The following is a 21287-nucleotide window of genomic DNA, read 5'->3' on the forward strand; positions in this document are numbered from 1 at the left end:
AAATGAGTGGGTGAACTGAAGAGAAGAAGCACCAACATGGAGCTGTGAATCTAAAGGGTCTGGAGTGATTCTGGATGAAGGAATGGTCTCTGATCTCTTGTCAGGTGTTCTCTAACCTCATCAGGCATTATAGGAGAAAATTTAGAGCTGTTAAACTGGCAAATGGAGGTTTCAAAAAGTATTGAATAAAAGGGTGCCGTTAATTGTGGACAATGTGTGTGTATTAGAGAAAAATATTTATTTCATAATGATATTTCCTCCCACTTTAAATTCTTATTCTCCAATGAAAAGTTTTAAATAAAAAAAATCAAAAGGATTAACAATGCAGATTAATTTTCACAGCCTTCTTTGATCATATTTACCAAGTATATATGTATGTATATGTATATATATATATATATATATATATATATATATATATATATATATATATATATATATATATATATATATATATATATATATATATATATGTATATGTATATGTATATGTATATATATATATATATATATATGTATATATATATATATATATATATATATATATATATATATATATATATATATATATATATATATATATACACACACACACATACACATACACATACATATATATAGATACACACTGTATCTACACAGCTTCCGGCTTCGCTACTGTTCGGACGCTCCTGCTTATTGCTGAGCGCTTCGCTCCCTATTTATGCACTTTTCTCAGATTTCTCTAAGATTTTAACTTCAGCATATCAGCACAGTGCTCAAACAACACAGTTTTTAGAAAAGTAAGACTCTTTGCCTCCCACTGCCAGCAGTTTACATTCCGGAGACAGCCTACATTCAAACAGATGGGAAAGAAAATGCCCCTTGTGGAATCTACTTGCTGCATGAACTGCCACAGACTTCTACACAGCATACAGCCGGTGAGTCCTATGAATCTAGTGAATCTCAACAGTTTACACAAAGTGTAGAGGAACAAGCTGATTGACAGACTAATCGATGGCACAAACAGGGAGCGAGACCCAAAGGCACTCGAGACATCAGATTGTCACAAGTATCTCGTATTGCTGCGGTAGCATCCTCTACCCCAGATACGGCTATGACAAGACTTGTAAACACTGGCATTTTACAACCCCCTATACATCTTGAGAACCGATTTGAAGCATTAATGAATGTGGGTGAGGAATCCCCAAATGTGACAAAACATGGATCGTATCAGCCAGCAGCTAACATCGCTACTAACAGGCGCTCGAGGTCGAGCAGACAGCGGCACTCAGCTCAGAGCGCAGCCGAGCCCAGGACTCTGATAGTGGGTGACTCTATTATCAGAAACATCAGTAGCAGGACTACAACTACATGCTGCTTTCCTCAAGCAACCGTCTCTGATGTGAACAAGGAACTTCGGAACATTCTGATGAAGCACAAGACTGCAAATCGAATCATCATCCATGTGGGGAAGAACGATATTCGGAAAGAGCAGTCAGAACTGCTTAAGAAGGATTTCAGTGAACTCTTTGAAACACTTCAAAGACTTGAAGTTCAGTCGTTCATCAGTGGACCACTCCCAGCAAGGGGAACTAACATGTTTTCACGGCTGCTTGGGCTGAATACATGGCTACAAAGAACCTGCAGTACAAAAGGAGTCAACTTCATCGACAACTTCAATATTTTCTGGGGCCATAGACAACTGTTTAAACTGGACGGCTACCACCCAAACAAACTTGGTGCGAGAGTGCTAAAGGACAATATCTATTTCTCCCTCCGTCATCCTTCAGTGGTGTGTGCTAATCCACTCGGCCTCAATGGCACACACACACCTGGACAGAATACGAGTGACCACAGGACTTCATGTCAGCCTCAGAGTCATCTTGTGGTTGACACATCCCACAAGGACACTGATAACACCACGCAGCCAAAACAAGCTCTCCTCACAGAGACTATCCCAGCTGAGCCCTGCCCACACAGCTCATCACAAACAGACTGTGACGTACTACATCAGCTCCAAGACTCAGCACCCAAGGACGACTATCTGGAAAACAGCCAGGGAAGCCAGGACAACATATCACAGCCACCAGAAACACCAGAGCCAGAGCCCCGCTCGCCAGACACACTATCCCTCTCTCCAGAATCTCCACTTCTAAGCTTCTCACAGAAAATGGAGGAACTGGTGTATGCTGGGACCAAACTCTCCCACTCGTTCGCTGCAAGCCCCCAGATATCAACTAAAAAACAGCGGGCCCCACAACCACCAAAGACAGCAGGCCCAGCTCTCCCTCCTCCTCCTGTGAGAGCTCTCCGACCGCTGCCACAACGCCAGGGCCCAAACCCTGCTCCATCAGCTGTAGGTGAACCAAAAACAACTGATAACAGCTCTCAGTGATATGTCGGGTCCCCGCTATATTAGCAGCAACACTCACAAATGTTCACAGAACAAGCGGGAACCCAGTGTGCCTGTAGCCTTCTATATTTCTGTTTTATCACGTGATAGAAAGTCTAAGGCCTTCTCAAGCCGTACGGCTGACCCATCTAATCTGCGGCCTTTAATGCACCAATCTAAGATTGCTGTAGAGACAAAATGTAATTCCATCAAGTTAGCATTTTTAAACATTCGCTCACTAAAAAATAAATCATTTCTGATCAATGATTTTATAACCACAAACAACCTGGATTTTATGTTTCTAAATGAAACAAGGCTTGAAGACAGCTGCAGTGCAACAGTCCTAAATGAAACAGCCCCTCCTAACTTTAACTTTACAAGTGTCTGCAGGACTGTTAGGAGAGGTGGAGGTGTAGCTGCTCTATTTAAAGATGTTTATCAATGCAAGCAAGTGTCATTTGGTCAGTATTTGTCTTTTGAATACCTAGGTATTGTGCTGAAAGGTGCTCCACGCATTCTGTTTATCATTATTTACAGGCCTCCAAAATACTCTCCAGCCTTTGTTGAAGAGTTCACAGAACTGTTATCAATGATTTTGTCAGAGTTTGACTGTTTTACTATTGCAGGGGATTTTAATATTCAAATAGATAATGCAGAAATCAAAACTGCAAAAGAAATTATTACTGTTTTAAACACTTTTGATCTGATCCAGCATGTGCATGAACCCACACACTCTAGATTTACTCATCAGTAAAGGTCTAAACATTTCATCCATTGTTGTTAAGGATGTAGCACTATCTGATCACTTCTGTATTTTCTTTGATATATTGATCTCTGTTACCACTGAATCTAGATCTGTCTCTGTCAGAAAGAGATGCATTAATGAGAACACTAGTGCGCTATTTATGAAGGCTATATCTTTAACACCAAGCATTTCTGCAGACTCTGTTGATCTTCTCCTGGATTCTTTTAACTCAAAAGTTAAGAATATTATTGATGATATTGCTCTGACAAGGGTCTGCAAGAAGAATGGCAGACAAAAATCACCATGGAGAAAATCAACAGCAGTTCAGAGTATGAAAAGACAATGCAGAAAAGCTGAGCGGATGTGGCAGAAGACAAAACTTGAAATTCACTATAGCATCTATAAAGACAGCCTTCATGCTTTCAATGTGGAACTAGCCACAGCTAGACAGACCTACTTCTCAAACCTTATAAACAGTAACTTAAACAACTCTCGCACTCTTTTTGCTACTGTGGAGAGACTGACAAATCCCCCCAAGTCAGATTCCCAGTGAAATGCTCTCCGACAGTAAATGCAATGAGTTTGCTTCCTTCTTTTCTGAGAAGATCAATAATATCAGAAAGGAGATTGGCATATCTACTTTTGCAGAGGTCACACAGATTCGACCGCAATTTCAAAAAGAAGTGATGTCTGTTTTTGAAGCAATTGATTGCAAAATTTTGAAAGAAATAGCACAGCACCTTAAATCATCAACCTGCTATCTTGACACACTTCCCACATCTTTTTTCAAAAGTGTGCTTAACTGTTTGGAAGCAGATCTCTTAGAAGTGGTGAACGCTTCACTTCTTTCTGGGACTTTTCCAAACTCCCTGAAAACTGCAGTTGTTAAGCCCCTTCTGAAAAAGCGCAATCTTGATAACACAATATTGAACAACTATAGACCAATATCAAATCTTCCGTTCATAGGTAAGATTATTGAAAAGGTAGATTTTAATCAGCTGAACAACTACTTAAACTTAAATGGATACCTGGACAATTTTCAATCTGGTTTCCAAGCACATCATAGCACAGAGACAGCACTCATTAAGATAATAAATGATATTCGCTTCAATTCTGATTCAGGCAAAATATCAGTTCTGGTACTACTAGATCTTAGTGCTGCGTTTGACACTGTTGATCATAACATACTTCTAGAGAGACTGGAAAACTGGGTCGGGCTTTCTGGGATGGTACTCAAATGGTTCAGGTCATACTTAGAAGGGAGAGGTTATTATGTGAGTATAGGAGAGCATAAGTCTAAGTGGACGTCCATGACATGCGGAGTCCCACAAGGCTCAATCCTTGCACCGCTCTTGTTTAGCCTGTATATGCTCCCACTAAGTCAAATAATGAGAAAGAACCAAATTGCCTATCACAGCTATGCTGATGATACGCAGATTTACCTAGCCTTATCTCCAAATGACTATATATATTGACTCCCTCTGCCAATGCATTGATGAAATAAACTGTTGGATGTCCCAGAACTTTCTTCAGTTAAATAAGGAGAAAACTGAAGTCATTGCATTTGGAAACAAAGATGAAGTTATCAAGGTGAATGCATACCTTGACTCTAGGGGTCAATCAACTAAAAACCAAGTCAAAAATCTTGGGGTGTTTCTGGAGACAGACCTTAGTTTTAGTAGTCATGTCAAAGCAGTAACTAAATCAGCATACTATCATCTCAAAAACATTGCAAGAATTAGATGTTTTGTTTCCAGTCAAGACTTGGAGAAACTTGTTCATGCCTTTATCACCAGCAGGGTGGATTATTGTAATGGTCTCCTCATCAGCCTTCCAAAGAAGACCATTAGACAGCTGCAGCTCATCCAGAACGCTGCTGCCAGGATTCTGACTAGAACCAGAAAATTTGAGCATATTACACCAGTCCTCAGGTCCTTACACTGGCTTCCAGTTACATTTAGGATTGATTTTAAAGTATTTTTACTCGTTTATAAGTCTCTAAATGGCCTAGGACCTAAATACATTGGAGATATGCTCACTGAATATGAACCTAACAGACCACTCAGATCATTAGGATCGAGTCAGTTAGAAATACCAAGGGTTCACACAAAACAAGGGGAGTCTGCTTTTAGCTATTATGCCGCCCGCAGTTGGAACCAGCTTCCAGAAGAGATCAGATGTGCTAAAACATTAGCCACTTTTAAATCCAGACTCAAAACTCATCTGTTTAGCTGTGCATTTGTTGAATGAGCACTGTGCTACGTCCGAACTGATTGCACTATGTATAATCACTTTCTATTCTTAAATGTTTTACATTCTTTTAAAATCAACTTTTAAATCACTTTGTTTTTATTGTTGATTTTTATTATTTTTAATTTCTTATTATTTTTAATGACTATTTCACTTCCTTTTATGTAAAGCACTTTGAATTACCATTGTGTATGAAATGTGCTATATAAATAAACTTGCCTTGCCTATATATACATTATATATATATATATATATATATATATATATATAAAGAAAATACCTCAGCCAATCAAAAGCTGTTATTTGTTCTTTGTTGTCAATTCTTCAGTTATTTTTGTACAGAGGGGGAGGAAGGTGGGGTGACAACATACAAAACTGACAGCATAATAACACTGCTGAAACACTGCTGAAAACTAAGCGCACACCTGATACACACACACACACACACGAGGTACACACCCAGTAACATTCCATTGTAAAACTGTGCTTAATCGAAGTGAAGCATTCGTGCCTCTGAAATACTCATTAACACATTTAATCTTTTTTTCCCTCTTCTAAGAACACGCAAAGAACTGCATTATGCCAACACCTGGATGGAGCTGCTCAGGTACAGACATGAACAGGCACGTATCACTGGCATGAAACTGGGTCAGTGTGCCAGTGCGAGTGTGAGTGAACATGAACTAAATGTTGGGTGAAAACAGAATAAATAAGATTAGAGTGAGACTTAGTTAATGAGATTAAGAGCTCATGTAACAGGGGAAGACTTCTCCTTTCACCACACAAACAAACACACAGAGTGTCTCAAAACCTGGCCTTCCGGGAACAGTTAGACAAGTGTGAAGGGCAGTCAGTCAACACTAGAATCTTGTCTGGCATTGAACGATGTTACATTGAAGACATGATATTCCATAGTGACTATGATGCCATAATGTCCACAAAGTCAAAATGATATAATGGACTTACCCTCTCTCCTTTGGGAGGGAAACACTGGCAGACGCTGCAGTCTCGACCGCCGCACCTTTCTGTCTTGTCTCCCTAAAACAAAGAAATAGTTTCAGAAATGGAGTGAAACACACTCATACACATGTAGGCTCATATACACTAAGCATTCAGGATGGAAACTCACTAATTATCTGTATCAATATTTAAAAGTTTTAGAAGTCAACATTTATTCATATATGTGACCCTGGAACCTTTTTAAATAAGTAAATAATAGTAATATAATAAGTAAAATAATAAATAAGCTTTCCATTGATGTATGGTATGTTAGGATAGGACAATATTTCGCTGATACAACTATTTAAAAAAAAAAAAAAAAAATCTGAAAATCGCCTTTAAAGCTGTCCAAATGAAGTTCTTAGCAATGCATATTAATAATCAAAAATTACGTTTTGATATATTTATGGTAGGAAATTTACAAAATATCTTCATGGAACATGATCTTTACTTTTATATCCAAATGATTTTTGTCAAAAAAGAAAATTCAATAATTTTGACCCATATGTATAGTTGGCTATTGCTACAAGCACCCGTGCTACTTATGACTGGTTTTGTGGCACAGGGTCACATACATAATACAGGTGCATCTCAATAAATTAGAATGTCGTGAAAAAGTTAATTTATTTCAGTAATTCAACTCAAATTGTGAAACTCGTGTATTAAATAAATTCAATGCACACAGACTGAAGTGGTTTAAGTCTTTGGTTCTTTTAATTGTGATGATTTTGGCTTGCATTTAACAAAAACCCACCAATTCACTATCTCAACAAATTAGAATACGGTGACATGCCAACCAGCTAATCAACTCAAAACACCTGCAAAGGTTTCCTGAGCCTTCAAAATGGTCTCTCAGTTTGGTTCACTACGCTACACAATCATGGGGAAGACTGCTGATCTGACAGTTGTCCAGAAGACAATCATTGACACCCTTCACAAGGAGGGTAAGCCACAAACATTCACTGCCAAAGAAGCTGGCTGTTCACAGAGTGCTGTATCCAAGCATGTTAACAGAAAGTTGAGTGGAAGGAAAAAGTGTGGAAGAAAAAGATGCACAACCAACCGAGAGAACCGCAGCCTTATGAGGATTGTCAAGCAAAATCGATTCAAGAATTTGGGTGAACTTCACAAGGAATGGACTGAGGCTGGGGTCAAGGCATCAAGAACCACCACACACAGACGTGTCAAGGAATTTGGCTACAGTTGTCGTATTCCTCTTGTTAAGCCACTCCTGAACCACAGACGTCAGAGGCGTCTTACCTGGACTAAGGAGAAGAAGAACTGGACTGTTGCCCAGTGGTCCAAAGTCCTCTTTTCAGATGAGAGCAGGTTTTGTATTTCATTTAGAAACCAAGGTCCTAGAGTCTGGAGGAAGGGTGGAGAAGCTCATAGCCCAAGTTGCTTGAAGTCCAGTGTTAAGTTTCCACAGTCTGTGATGATTTGGGGTGCAATGTCATCTGCTGGTGGTGGTCCATTGTGTTTTTTGAAAACCAAAGTCACTGCATCCGTTTACCAAGAAATGTTTGGAGCACTTCATGCTTCCTTCTGCTGACCAGCTTTTTAAAGATGTTGATTTCATTTTCCAGCAGGATTTGGCACCTGCCCACACTGCCAAAAGAACCAAAAGTTGGTTGAATGACCATGGTGTTGGTGTGCTTGACTGGCCAGCAAACTCACAGACCTGAACCCCATAGAGAATCTATGGCGTATTGTCAAGAGGAAAATGAGAAACAAGAGATCAAAAAATGCAGATGTGCTGAAGGCCACTGTCAAAGAAACCTGGGCTTCCATACCACCTCAGCAGTGCCACAAACTGATCACCTCCATGCCACGCCGAATTGAGGCCGTAATTAAAGCAAAAGGAGCTTCTACCAAGTATTGAGTACATATACAGTAAATTAACATACTTTCCAGAAGGTCAACAATTGACTAAAAATGTTTTTGTTTTTTTTATTGGTCTTATGAAGTATTCTAATTTGTTGAGTTGAGTGAATTGGTGGGTTTTTGTTAAATGTGAGCCAAAATCATCACAATTAAAAGAACCAAAGACTTAAACTACTTCAGTCTGTGTGCATTGAATTTATTTAATACACGAGTTTCACAATTTGAATTACTGAAATAAATGAACTTTTCCACAACATGCTAATTTATTGAGATGCACCTGTATATGCCGCCACAAATAGTGTAAGTCTGTGGGACTATGGTATAAATAAATCCAACTGTATAACAGTTTCACTGCAATAAACATAATACATGTTCTGTTGCACTTATCTGTACATAGTAAACGCAGTTATTTTTAAGCTGTTGTTGACATCCTATCTAAAATGTGATTTAGCTAAAAAAAAACAACAATAAATGTTACCACTTTAATATGTCTTGCAATATCCGTGCGTACAAAGGTTCTGCGTGATCCTCTTATTCAATATTCTCGAGGTCTGAATTGATATGGCAATACTGACGAACTTGCTGCTTTGGCAAGGGGCGGGGCAGTACCGAAACACCATATAAGCTGTTCGCCAATCACAACACATTTCATTTTTCAGAAGGCGGGCCTTCGTCAAACCCGGAACTAATCAAACCATTTGCGCCAGGCTGGGAATAAAGGCATTGCAATAATGTAAATTGTTCTAGTACACCCCCAAAACAAAATCAAGACTTTGTAAAAGAGCATAGGACCCCTTTAATTATTTTACATAACCAGAGGTGCTATCATGAAGAACCAAGTTTCATACAATGCAAAACAGAAATTTTATTCCAGCTACAATAGGCCAAGATCAGTGTCAACTTAGGGATGACATGACTTTTTCACATCATGTATTGTACATGACAAATTGCCATGTTTCTGATAGGTATCAGTACATGTGATCTACTCCAGGGTTTTTGACAATATATCACCATACTTTGCACAGCCGGTGGCAAACCAGACTAGAGGCCACGAGAGATCCACAGACATACACGTGACCTAACAAGCACAATGGCAGGAATGTAAACACAAAGATAATGAAAGAGATAGAGAGCGACACAAAGACAAGAAAGAGATAGGAGGCACAGACTGAAATATGTGAGCACATTAAGTACAAGTAGGTCAAATGTGTTATGTCTGTTATATCAGACACCATTCTTTCACAAAAGCATGCACATCACGCATGCACAGTGTCTAAACAGACACACATCTCAAATGAACACATGATGCACAGAAAGGCACAAAATCAAACTTTCACATTCCCTGTGGTTGAATGATCTTTCCAATGTACAGCAATGGACAGCTCAGTCCCTTGCAATATGCAACAACGCATCTCTTCCATGAGCTCTTGCTTGTAGCAGTTCATTATTTTTGTTTTCTTTGCACACAAAATGTATTCTTGTAGCTTCATGAAATTACGGTTGAACTACTTTTGTCACATGGACTATTTTAATGATGTCCTTATTACATTTCTGGGTCTTGAACATGTCAGTTGCGTTGCTGTCTATGCAGGGTCTGAAAGCTCTCGGATTTCATCAAAAATATCTTAATTTGTGTTCCAAAGGTGAACGAAGTACTTATAAATTTGGAACGACATGAGGGTGAGTAAATAATGACAGAATGTCCATTTTTGGGGTGAACTATCCTTTTAATCTGTCACTTCTGGCAAAAAAGCGACATCATAATGTCATCCATAACGCTTCCTCCAGGGAAAAAGTTTGTGCCCTGTTGCCCTCTCACATCAAAATCTATCGATACATTTGTTTGGAAATGTTTTGAATGGTTTTTGCTTGTAAACGGTGCTTGATCTCTGCATATTTCCCTCCTCATTCAGACGAGACAACTTTTACACTGGAGAAAGCAGAATAATGGATTATGGACTTGTATTTTAGCTGGTTAAAACCCATCTTAATGATGGTTTTGTTTCTTACAAACATGCAGCTTTTCACTTCATAAGATGTTATGTGTTTGTGTTGATCACTTGTAGACTATTGTGATGTTTTTATCAGCTGCCTGGACATTCTGACGGCACCCATTCACTGAAGGGGATCCAATGGTGAGCAAGTGATGCAATGCAAAATTTCTCCAAATCTGTTCTGATGAAGAAACAAACTCATCTACATCTTGAATGGCCTGAGGGTTATTCAATTTACAGACATTTTTCATAATTTTCAGAACTATTCTATTAATTTCTGATTTTTGCTGATGTTGATTCCTTAAATAAAACAACTCTTCTGCTATGCATTTAACATTTCTTAAATCCCTGCCTGTTCTAAGTTGTACTATTCTAGAAAATGTTTGAAACTTTGTATTGTCAGTACTTCTTATGCTATTGCCTTCTTGAAAATGACTGTTATTTTGGTAACACTTTACAATAAGGTGTCATTTGTTAACATTAGTTAATGTATTAATTAACATGAACGAACAATGAACACTACATTTATTACACTCTTTATTAATCTTTGTTAATGTTAGTTAATATAAATACAGTTGTTCATTGTTTGTTCATGTTAGTTCACAGAGCATTAACTAATGTTAACAAACAAAACTTTTGATTTTAATAATGCATTAGTAAATGCTGAAATTAACATTAACTAAGATTAATAAATGCTGTAGAAGCATTGTTCATTCTTAGTTCATGTTAACTAATGTAGTTAACTAATGAACCTTATTGTAAAGTGTTACCGTTATTTTTATTCATCTGTGAGGTGCTTTGAACAAAATAAATATATGTTAAGTCACAGTTAAAATATTTCCTTCTGGATGCTTTTCAATTCTGAGCTCATGGAAAAACCAGCACACTTTAACCAGGCTGAATGACAAACAACTCTTCCACATTTTGGCAAGAGGACACATATAGCATGTTAAAATTTACCACAAGCGAATTTAAAAGGGCAAAAGGCCAATCTCTCACAACACAGACAAATGGAAGTCTGAAGGGCACACAATGATTATACATGTCACAAAGTCACGCACTCATGCAAACTCGTGCAATATTTTACAAAGAAATTCTATTCTTAAACTGTGCCAAAATCAACAAACCGAGTATAAAGGAGAGAAGAGATTGGATTGAATTTTATTTCACAAAAAAAAAGAAAGAAGGGCCAGCTAGTAGTGATTGTAAAAATCACACAATATATGAATACGTGATATATTGGAATAATTTCTGAAGGATCATGTGACACTGAAGACTGGAATAATACTTCACAATATTAAAGTTTTTTAATCTTACCAACCCCAACATTTTGAACGGTAGCATATACTACTATACTATAGTATATGCATATTCAACACACATTTAATAGCAGCTGTTTTAAAGGGGTTTTGACCTACACAAGAGTTAATGGTTAAGTGCTGGGTGATGGCATCAATTCAGGGACTGATATCATACGTTTTGCCTGGCTGATGAGCATAACTGCATGCTTCACTCCAAGTCAATCAGATGTACAAGACTAAGAGTTGGTACGATGGTTGCTGCATGACTGAAAGACACGCTTCCCCTATTCCCTCACTTCTTCGGTCTTGCTCCCTCTTTTTCCATCCATCTTTCCCTCATGTTAGCTGAATGCACATTATCCCATCTCCATCACAAAAATTGAGATTGAGTTACACTTGATCCTGGCTTATTTCCACTTGATGATGTTAAATTAGAGTTTGGTTTTGTCTTAAAGGATTAAGCTATGATCTGAATCTTGGTCTTCAACATCAAAGTATGTAACAATGTAACAATACCATTAAAAAAATCAAATAAAAAACAAAACAAAAAAACAATTCAATCAAGGTAAAACTTTATGCATAAAAAGTTCATGGGTGTAGGCTAATTGACTTTACAAACATTTGACATTAAAGGGGTCATATGATGTTGCTAAAAAGAACATTATTTTGTGTATTTGGTATAATGCGATGTGTTTACGTGGTTCGAGGTTCAAAAAACACCTTATACATACTGTACATTGTTGCTGCTCCTCTATGCTCTGCATTTCTGAAACGTGCCAATTTTTACAAAGCTCATCGTTCTGAAAAGCGAGGTGTGCTCTGATTGGCCAGCTATCCAGTGCGTTGTGATTGGCCGAATACCTCAAGCGTGTGACGGAAATGTTACGCCCCTTACCATGGATGGATGTCTGCAAGTAACTTACTTAGGACGTATGCAAGTAATCTTACGACTTAAGCTTCAGTTTTTTGTAGATAAGAAGCAATATCAAAGCCACTATCTAAAACCGCACTAATCAGCAATTGCAGCCAAAATAATAATAATAAAAATATGAATAATATTTTAATAATAATACACTATGGTTCAAAACTTTGTGGTTAAGATTTTTCAAATAAATAAATAATTAATTCTGCCGCCTTGGTCTCCATGATCTTCATTTAAAAACACATCACTAAAATTAACTGAAACTCAGCGAATACTCGACAAAGAGACATGAGAGATATATCTATAGAAAGAGCTTGACATGTCTACTTTTAAACGAAGCAAGTCTTATCGAAAACAAATATTCTGTGATACAGTAATTCATATAAAACCAACGCTATGTTCAGTCTTTCCCGTCTTACTTCATTAGCCCTGATTCAGACGGTAATTGTTTCCCAGTAATAAAACTCATGGGTTCGGATGGCGATTTATTCACAGTGGAGAAGAGAATTCTGTGAACCCAGGAATGCACTGTTCACGGGGCCAGTCACATGATTGTCTGCTGTAAATTAAATGAATTTTATTTACAAATTTATTCTTATTGTGTAAAATGAATTCTTATTATTCCAAGCATATTTTATAATATATAATCCTATTTATTATTTGATTATTTAAATCTCCTGTTTAAAAATAGGAAAATAGACGTGCTATAGTTGTATATAATTATCCGCGATATAGTTATGTATATATCTGTACTGCATACCTGCTGCTGCCATATTAAAGACCCATTTTGAATGTTTATGTGCTTTTCTTCTCTTTCTGCTCCCAGTCGCTGTGGTGGAGCATTTATGAAAGTATTGTTCATTTCAGAAATAAATATATGTATGCCCTTTCAAAATAAAAAGTGTCTTAGAAAATTTAAATCAATATATTGTTTTCTGAGAGAGAGTGAACAAGATGATTTTCACATCATTTAAGCAAAAACTCGAGGCTACAAGATACAGTTCTCAAAAGTCTTGTGAACAAATATTCTGTATGTGTTTTATGGCCTTATTTCAGTGACTTCAAAATTTTAGTTTTTCACTAACCACACATAAACGTTGCTTTCTCAAAAACACAATCACGTACATACATGCTCCTCACATATTATTGTAGCCCAGTTTGTGCTGAATACAGTATTTTCAGATTTTAACCATTTATATGTTTATAAGCAACAGAAAAAAACACAAATGTCAGGGCATGTCAAAACTTCTCCAGTCCCCCAAAACACCCTTAGACTAGGGCTGGACAATATTTCAATATCAATATGTATCGCGATATAATTTTTTTTTTTTCAATAACGGTGATATGATTTTTAAACACATTTCCGATATTTCGATATACAATACCAGTGTTTCCTATACATTGATTTATTTGAGGCGTTTGACTTCGTGGAATAAACATGAGCACTGCACTTTCAAAAAGCGGGTGATTCATATGAATGTATCTCTGAAGGGAACATACTGTCTTCAGAATAGTTTTGATGGCATTTTCATTTTATCTGGTAAAGTAGCGTTTACGAGCGGAGCTGCTTAGATTACAGCCGTTACCGGGGAAACCGCTAGTTCTACCGCTCTCAAAGCGCCTCCTACTGGCAGAGAATCAGATTCTACTCCGCTGTTTTCAACATAATAATAAATGTTTTTTGAGCAGCAAATCAGAATATTAGAATGATTTCTGAAGGATCGTGTGACTGGAGAAATGATGATAAAATTCAGCTTTGAAATCACAGGAATAATTTGCATTCAAATAGAAAAATGTTAAATATTTCAAAATCTTACTGTTTTTGCTGTATTTTGGATCAAATAAATGCAGGCTTGGTGAGCAGAAGAGAATTCTTTAAAAAACTAAAATCTTGTCGGCGCCGATGGCCTCGTGGTTAGTGTGCCAACATATAGCGCAGTTGTGCTCACAGTGACCCGAGTTCGATTCCCGTCTCAAGGTCCTTTGCTGATCCCATTCCCCTCTCTCTTCCCAATGCTTTCCTGTCATCTCTCTACTGTCCTGTCCATTAAAAGGCATAATAGCCCGAAAATATAACTTAAAAAAAAATAAATAAATAAAATATATATATATATATATATATATATATATATATTTTTTTTATCTCTTATTGTTCAAAAACCTTTGACTGGTAGTGTACAGTGGGACAAAAAAGTATTTAGTCAGCCACCAATTGTGCAAGTTCTCCCACTTAAAAAGATGAGAGAGGCCTGTAATTTTCATTATAGGTATACCTCAACTATGAGAGACAAAATGAGAAAAAAAAATCCAGAAAATCACATTATAGGATTTTTAAAGAATTAATTGGTAAATTCCTCGGTAAAATAAGTATTTGGTCACCTACAAACAAGCAAGATTTCTGGCTCTCACAGACCTGTAACTTTCTTTAAGAGACTTCTCTGTCCTCCACTCGTTACCTGTATTAATGGCATCTGTTTGAACTTGTTATCAGTATAAAAGACACCTGTCCACAACCTCAAACAGTCCAACTCCAAACTCCACCATGGCCAAGACCAAAGAGCTGTCAAAGGACACCAGAAACAAAATTGTAGACCTGCACCAGGCTGGGAAGACTGAATCTGCAATAGGTAAGCAGCTTGGTGTGAAGAAATCAACTGTGGGAGCAATTATTAGAAAATGGAAGACATACAAGACCACTGATAATCTCCCTCGATCTGGGGCTCCACGCAAGATCTCACCCGTGGGGTCAAAATGATCACAAGAACTGTGAGCAAAATCCCAGAACCACACGGGGACCTATTGAATGACCTGCAGAGAGCTGGGACCAAAGTAACAAAGGCCTCAAATCCTGCAGTGCCAGACGTGTCCCCCTGCTTAAGCCAGTACATGTCCGGCCCGTCTGAAGTTTGCTAGAGAGCATTTGGATGATCCAGAAGAGGATTGGGAGAATGTCATATGGTCAGATGAAACCAAAATATAACTTTTTGGTAAAAACTCAACTTGTCGTGTTTGGAGGAGAAAGAATGCTGAGTTGCATCCAAAGAACACCATACCTACTGTGAAGCATGGGGGTGGAAACATCATGCTTTGGGGCTGTTTTTCTGCAAAGGGACCAGGACGACTGATCCGTGTAAACGAAAGAATGAATGGGGTCATGTATCGTGAGATTTTGAGAGAAAACCTCCTTCCATCAGCAAGGGCATTGAAGATGAAACGTGGCTGGGTCTTTCAGCATGACAATGATCCCAAACACACCGCCCAGGCAACGAAGGAGTGGCTTCGTAAGAAGAATTTCAAGGTCCTGGAGTGGCCTAGCCAGTCTCCAGATCTCAACCCCATCGAAAATCTTTGGAGGGAGTTGAAAGTCCGTGTTGCCCAGCGACAGCCCCAAAACATTACTGCTCTAGAGGAGATCTGCATGGAGGAATGGGCCAAAATACCAGCAACAGTGTGTGAAAACCTTGTGAAGACTTACAGAAAACGTTTGACCTCTGTCATTGCCAACAAAGGGTATATAACAAAGTATTGAGATGAAATTTTGTTATTGACCAAATACTTATTTTCCACCATAATTTGCAAATAAATTCTTTAAAAATCCTACAATGTGATTTTCTGGATTTTTTCCCCCTCATTTTGTCTCTCATAGTTGAGGTATACCTATGATGAAAATTACAGGCCTCTCTCATCTTTTTAAGTGGGAGAACTTGCACAATTGGTGGCTGACTAAATACTTTTTTGCCCCACTGTATGTTAGCCTATTGTTTGAAGTTAAAGATATTAATATTAATGAGGTGAGTCTGAGATGTTTATTTGACAGTGATTTCACATTTCTTGTTTGTATGAAGGCTAAATACAAATAAAAGTTGAACATTAATTTATTTGTGCACAAAAATGAATATACAAACTACAGAAACGTTCATGTCTTTTTTCCAGACTTTTCAAGGTCTGGAAATCACAAATCTAACTGTAACTAACAAGAAATTATGTACGGAGACATTTGGATGTGGTAAAATCTTTTTCTTTCTGTATCTTTCCCCCATCCATCTGCTCTTCCCTACCTGTACGCCCGCTTTACCCTGCACCTCTGACAGGATGTTGACCAGACAGCCAATCAGTGACAGTACAGCAAATAACTCTCTGGGCTAAATGAGTAATGTTGGTCTATGCATTGTGCAGGACAAACTAATTATGTCATAATTTGTGAATACATTGCAAGCCACATAACTACCAGTTGAAAATATGCACACAGCTGCTCGTTTTTTACATTTTGCAATAACAACAAAAGTAATCCAAACTAGGAAATGTCTAGAGGTCGGCAAATGTTTAACAAAATAAATCCAGCTTATTTAAACCAATTTATATTTGTCTGCTGACTCTGCTCTAATTCCAAGCATTTTAAGTCTTTAGATCAAAAGGTTTGAAAGCTCATGTGAAACATAAACTCAAGTGTGTCAAACTTTTGACTGGTACTGTAAATCGTCAGGTTAAAAGTTACTCCTCCATCCAGTGAGTAAACTATCAATTTACGCATGTCAGTCATCTAAATGAGGGACAGGGTGCGTGCATGTGTATATGTGTTTCTGATAACTTTTTCTGTGTGTGTGTGTGTGTGTGTGTGTGTGTGTGTGTGTGGAAGCACCTGCTTTGTGACACCTGGTCATTTTTGTTCAGGTTTACAACTTACCCCTGACCCCCTTCACACAGAATCAGACAAAACGCTTTAGGCAAAATCATCTGTGAAAGAACCTGCATCTGTGCCATTAGTACACACTAACTTTTCTGCCATTTCATAACTTCCTAAAAACTCTGGCATTACTGACCCATTATTCATGTCGTTCCAAACCTGTATGGCTTTCTATCTTTCTTAAACAGAACACAAAACGAGAATATCCTGGTGGCTCTTTTCAGTAAAATGAAAGTGGACCACACAACTCCTATACTCTAAATCTTCTGAATACATTCAATAGCTTTTTTTTCTGAGGAAAAGACTGAAATTTTGATTGTTATTCACTGAAAAACCTGACATCCATGAGTTTGTTTGAAAAATAGTGACATTCAGTTGAAGAATTATTAGTTTTTTTGGAAGATACCTTTTCAGTGAGTCTTTTAAGTTTATTGGAGAAGAAGTGATGACTGATTCAAGAATAGAGTTCTTTTGAGTCACATCTTTTCAGTGAATCTTTCATTAGAGTTCACTCGAGAAGTAGTCATGTTTGATTCAACAATCAATAGTTCTTTTGAGTCAGATCTTTTCATTGAATCTTTTATGAGAGCTCATTGAAGAATTAGTGATGTCCAATTCAAAAATCAAGTTCTTTTGAATCAGATCATTTCAGTGAATCTTTAATTAGAGTTCATTAGAGAATTAACAATGTTTGATTTAACAATCAATAGTTCTTCTGAGTCAGATCTTTTCTGTGAATCTTTTATGAGAGCTCATTGAAGAATTAGCGATGTCCAATTCAAAAATCAATCAGATTTTTTTTTCAGTGAATCCATCATGAGAGTTCATAGGAGAATTAATGATGTTTGATTTAACAATCAATAGTTCTTTTCAGTGTATCTTTCATGAGAGTTCACTGGAGAAGTAGGTTGATTCAAGAATCAATAATTCGTTGCACTCAATGACCTGGGGCCCGTTTCAATAAGGAGGTTCAAATAACTGAGTTTAAACTTGAACTCTGAGTTGACTTACCATGAGAACTCAAAAGAGTTTCCGGTTTCAGAACGGCTGAATTGTGTTAGTGCATTCAACTCGGAGTAGGCTGACTCTGAGTTTAGCGCGTGCACCACAACTATGAAAAGTCATGATCAGTGGAGCGCCGAAATTACGATTCACCATGGCAAAAGCACCAGACAAAAAGACATCCACGTACTTCCGTCAATACGTAACTTTAATTCTTAATAACTGTAAAACATCGGCGATACAGAGCACATTAGTAAGGCCGCTGTATGCCGAACGATAAGGAAAGTGTGAATTGCTCTCACACTCATTCTGAGAATTTTTTCCTGGGCACAAATCTGTCAAAGAGGAGTTTTCTAAGGACTGTAGGTCAGTGGTGTAACAATCGGTTTTGTTACGTTCCTCGTATGTTTTGTATTTTTGTTTGCTCCCTGTTTTGTTTTTTTCCTTTCTCTCCTTTTCCTCTTTTGCTCTGAACACTTTTTGTGTGCTGTTGTCAGTCGTCCTGCTTTCCAGCCAGCGGGTGACTGTCCGTTTTTACCAGCCGCGTTCACTTCTCTATCTGTTTGAGTTGGGTGTATGGTGTTAAGTTTATTAGCCTTGTTGAATTGTTCAGTTGACTTGCGATTTAAATTATTAGTTTATTGGGACTTTCGAGTTCTGTGATGAGATCCATTAAACCTGTCTCATTGTCGTTTGTTAGAGCTTGGAAACACCTGTTGCTAATGATTAGTGCTTTACCTATTGTCTTGACTTGCGGTGATAAGTTAACACTGAGATCAATTAATACAGACTAATGTGGCGTTTGTCACTTGAGACCTGTTAGAATAATTTCGGGAAAAGGAGCTAGATGAGTTTTTGTATTTATTTCTCCTCTTGGTAGTTCCAGGTAAGGAGTGACGGCCACCTATGTATTTTTGTTATTAATTAGGGTAGTTTATGTTGGACGTCGGATACGCTGAAGTCTGCGGTTTTATTTCAACATTTTCTGTTTGGTAGTTAGATTAGTTGGGTTGGGGTTTAGTTTGCCGTGCCTTCCTAAAACGGCTCATTCAAACACGCCCCCACATGTCTACATCACGGTGTGAGAAGACTTGAATAACACCGCCCAAACGTACACGCAATGAAAGAAGGTGTAACTTTTATTCTCGCTATAGTATTGTTACTGCTGCCACCATGTCGTGGAGACGCTGTGTGTTTCGTTGTGAAAGCGAAAGTACTTTGTTTGGGCTTCCAAACGAGTACACAACTAGAAATCAGTGGTTAAGTTATATTTACAACACTGTTCCAGAACAGTACAAAGCAAATATTTGAGTGTGTGCAGCGCATTTTACAGAGGACTGTTTCCTGAACCTGGGAGAGAGTAGCCTACATGCAACACAACGCGTAAAAAGACCGTATGAGCCATTATAATCTGCAATTATGTCCTCACTGAATGCAACAAATGCCTCGTTTATGGTGGGTTTTATTGTTTTAGACTCGTCGTGCAGGGACACGGCATCACAACATGGTAAGGGGTGTAACATTTCCGTCACACGCTTGAGGTCGGGCTGGATCGGGCTTTCTGGGATGGTACTCAAATGGTTCAGGTCATACTTAGAAGGGAGAGGTTATTATGTGAGTATAGGAGAGCATAAGTCTAAGTGGACGTCCATGACATGCGGAGTCCCACAAGGCTCAATTCTTGCACCGCTCTTGTTTAGCCTGTATATGCTCCCACTAAGTCAAATAATGAGAAAGAACCAAATTGCCTATCACAGCTATGCTGATGATACCCAGATTTACTTAGCCTTATCTCCAAATGACTACAGCCCCATTGACTCCCTCTGCCAATGCATTGATGAAATAAACTGTTGGATGTACCAGAACCTTCTTCAGTTAAATAAGGAGAAAACTGAAGTCATTGCATTTGGAAACAAAGATGAAGTTATCAAGGTGAATGCATACCTTGACTCTAGGGGTCAATCAACTAAAAACCAAGTCAAAAATCTTGGGGTGTTTCTGGAGACAGACCTTAGTTTTAGTAGTCATGTCAAAGCAGTAACTAAATCAGCATACTATCATCTCAAAAACATTGCAAGAATTAGATGTTTTGTTTCCAGTCAAGACTTGGAGAAACTGGTTCATGCCTTTATCACCAGCAGGGTGGATTATTGTAATGGTCTCCTCACCGGCCTTCCAAAGAAGACCATTAGACAGCTGCAGCTCATCCAGAACACTGCTGCCAGGATTCTGAATAGAACCAGAAAATTTGAGCATATTACACCAGTCCTCAGGTCCTTACACTGGCTTCCAGTTACATTTAGGATTGATTTTAAAGTACTTTTACTCGTTTATAAATCTCTAAATGGCCTAGGACCTAAATACATTGGAGATATGCTCACTGAATATAAACCTAACAGACCACTCAGATCATTAGGATCGAGTCAGTTAGAAATACCAAGGGTTCACACAAAACAAGGGGAGTCTGCTTTTAGCTATTATGCCGCCCGCAGTTGGAACCAGCTTCCAGAAGAGATCAGATGTGCTAAAACATTAGCCACTTTTAAATCTAGACTCAAAACTCATCTGTTTAGCTGTGCATTTGTTGAATGAGCACTGTGCTACGTCCGAACTGATTGCACTATGTATAATCACTTTCTATTCTTAAATGTTTTAAATTTCTTTAAAATCAATTTTTAAATCACTGTTTTTATTGTTGTGATTTTTATTATTTTTAATTTCTTATTATTTTTAATGACTATTTCACTTCCTTTTATGTAAAGCACTTTGAATTACCATTGTGTATGAAATGTGCTATATAAATAAACTTGCCTTGCCTTGCCTTGCCTTGAGGTATTCGGCCAATAACAACGCACTGGATAGCTGGCCAATCAGAGCACACCTCGCTTCTCAGAACGATGAGCTTTGTAAAAATTGGCGCGTTTCAGAAAGGCGGAGCATAGAGGAGCAACAATAATGTACAGTATAATGTGTTTTTTGAACCTCGAACCACATAAACACATTGCATTATACCAAATAATGTTCTTTTTAGCAACATCATATGACACCTTTAATGTCAAATGTTTGTTAAGTCATTTAGCCTACACCCATGCACTTACCTTGATTGAATTGTTTTATTCTTCATTTTTAGCT

At 37.9% G+C, this 21287-nt stretch overlaps 1 protein-coding gene across 1 annotated transcript in view; it reads right to left on the reverse strand.

Moving 5' to 3' along the window:
- The window catches only part of col4a4 (collagen, type IV, alpha 4), an 83010-nt gene that overhangs the window by 56885 nt on the left and 4838 nt on the right, over positions 1-21287 (reverse strand). Inside the window, 1 exon segment of the mRNA XM_058744969.1 lies at positions 6336-6407. Coding sequence (XP_058600952.1) covers positions 6336-6407 — 72 coding nt within the window.

Source organism: Onychostoma macrolepis, chromosome 15 (genome assembly GCF_012432095.1).
Source record: "Onychostoma macrolepis isolate SWU-2019 chromosome 15, ASM1243209v1, whole genome shotgun sequence".
In the NCBI taxonomy this organism is placed as follows: domain Eukaryota; kingdom Metazoa; phylum Chordata; class Actinopteri; order Cypriniformes; family Cyprinidae; genus Onychostoma; species Onychostoma macrolepis.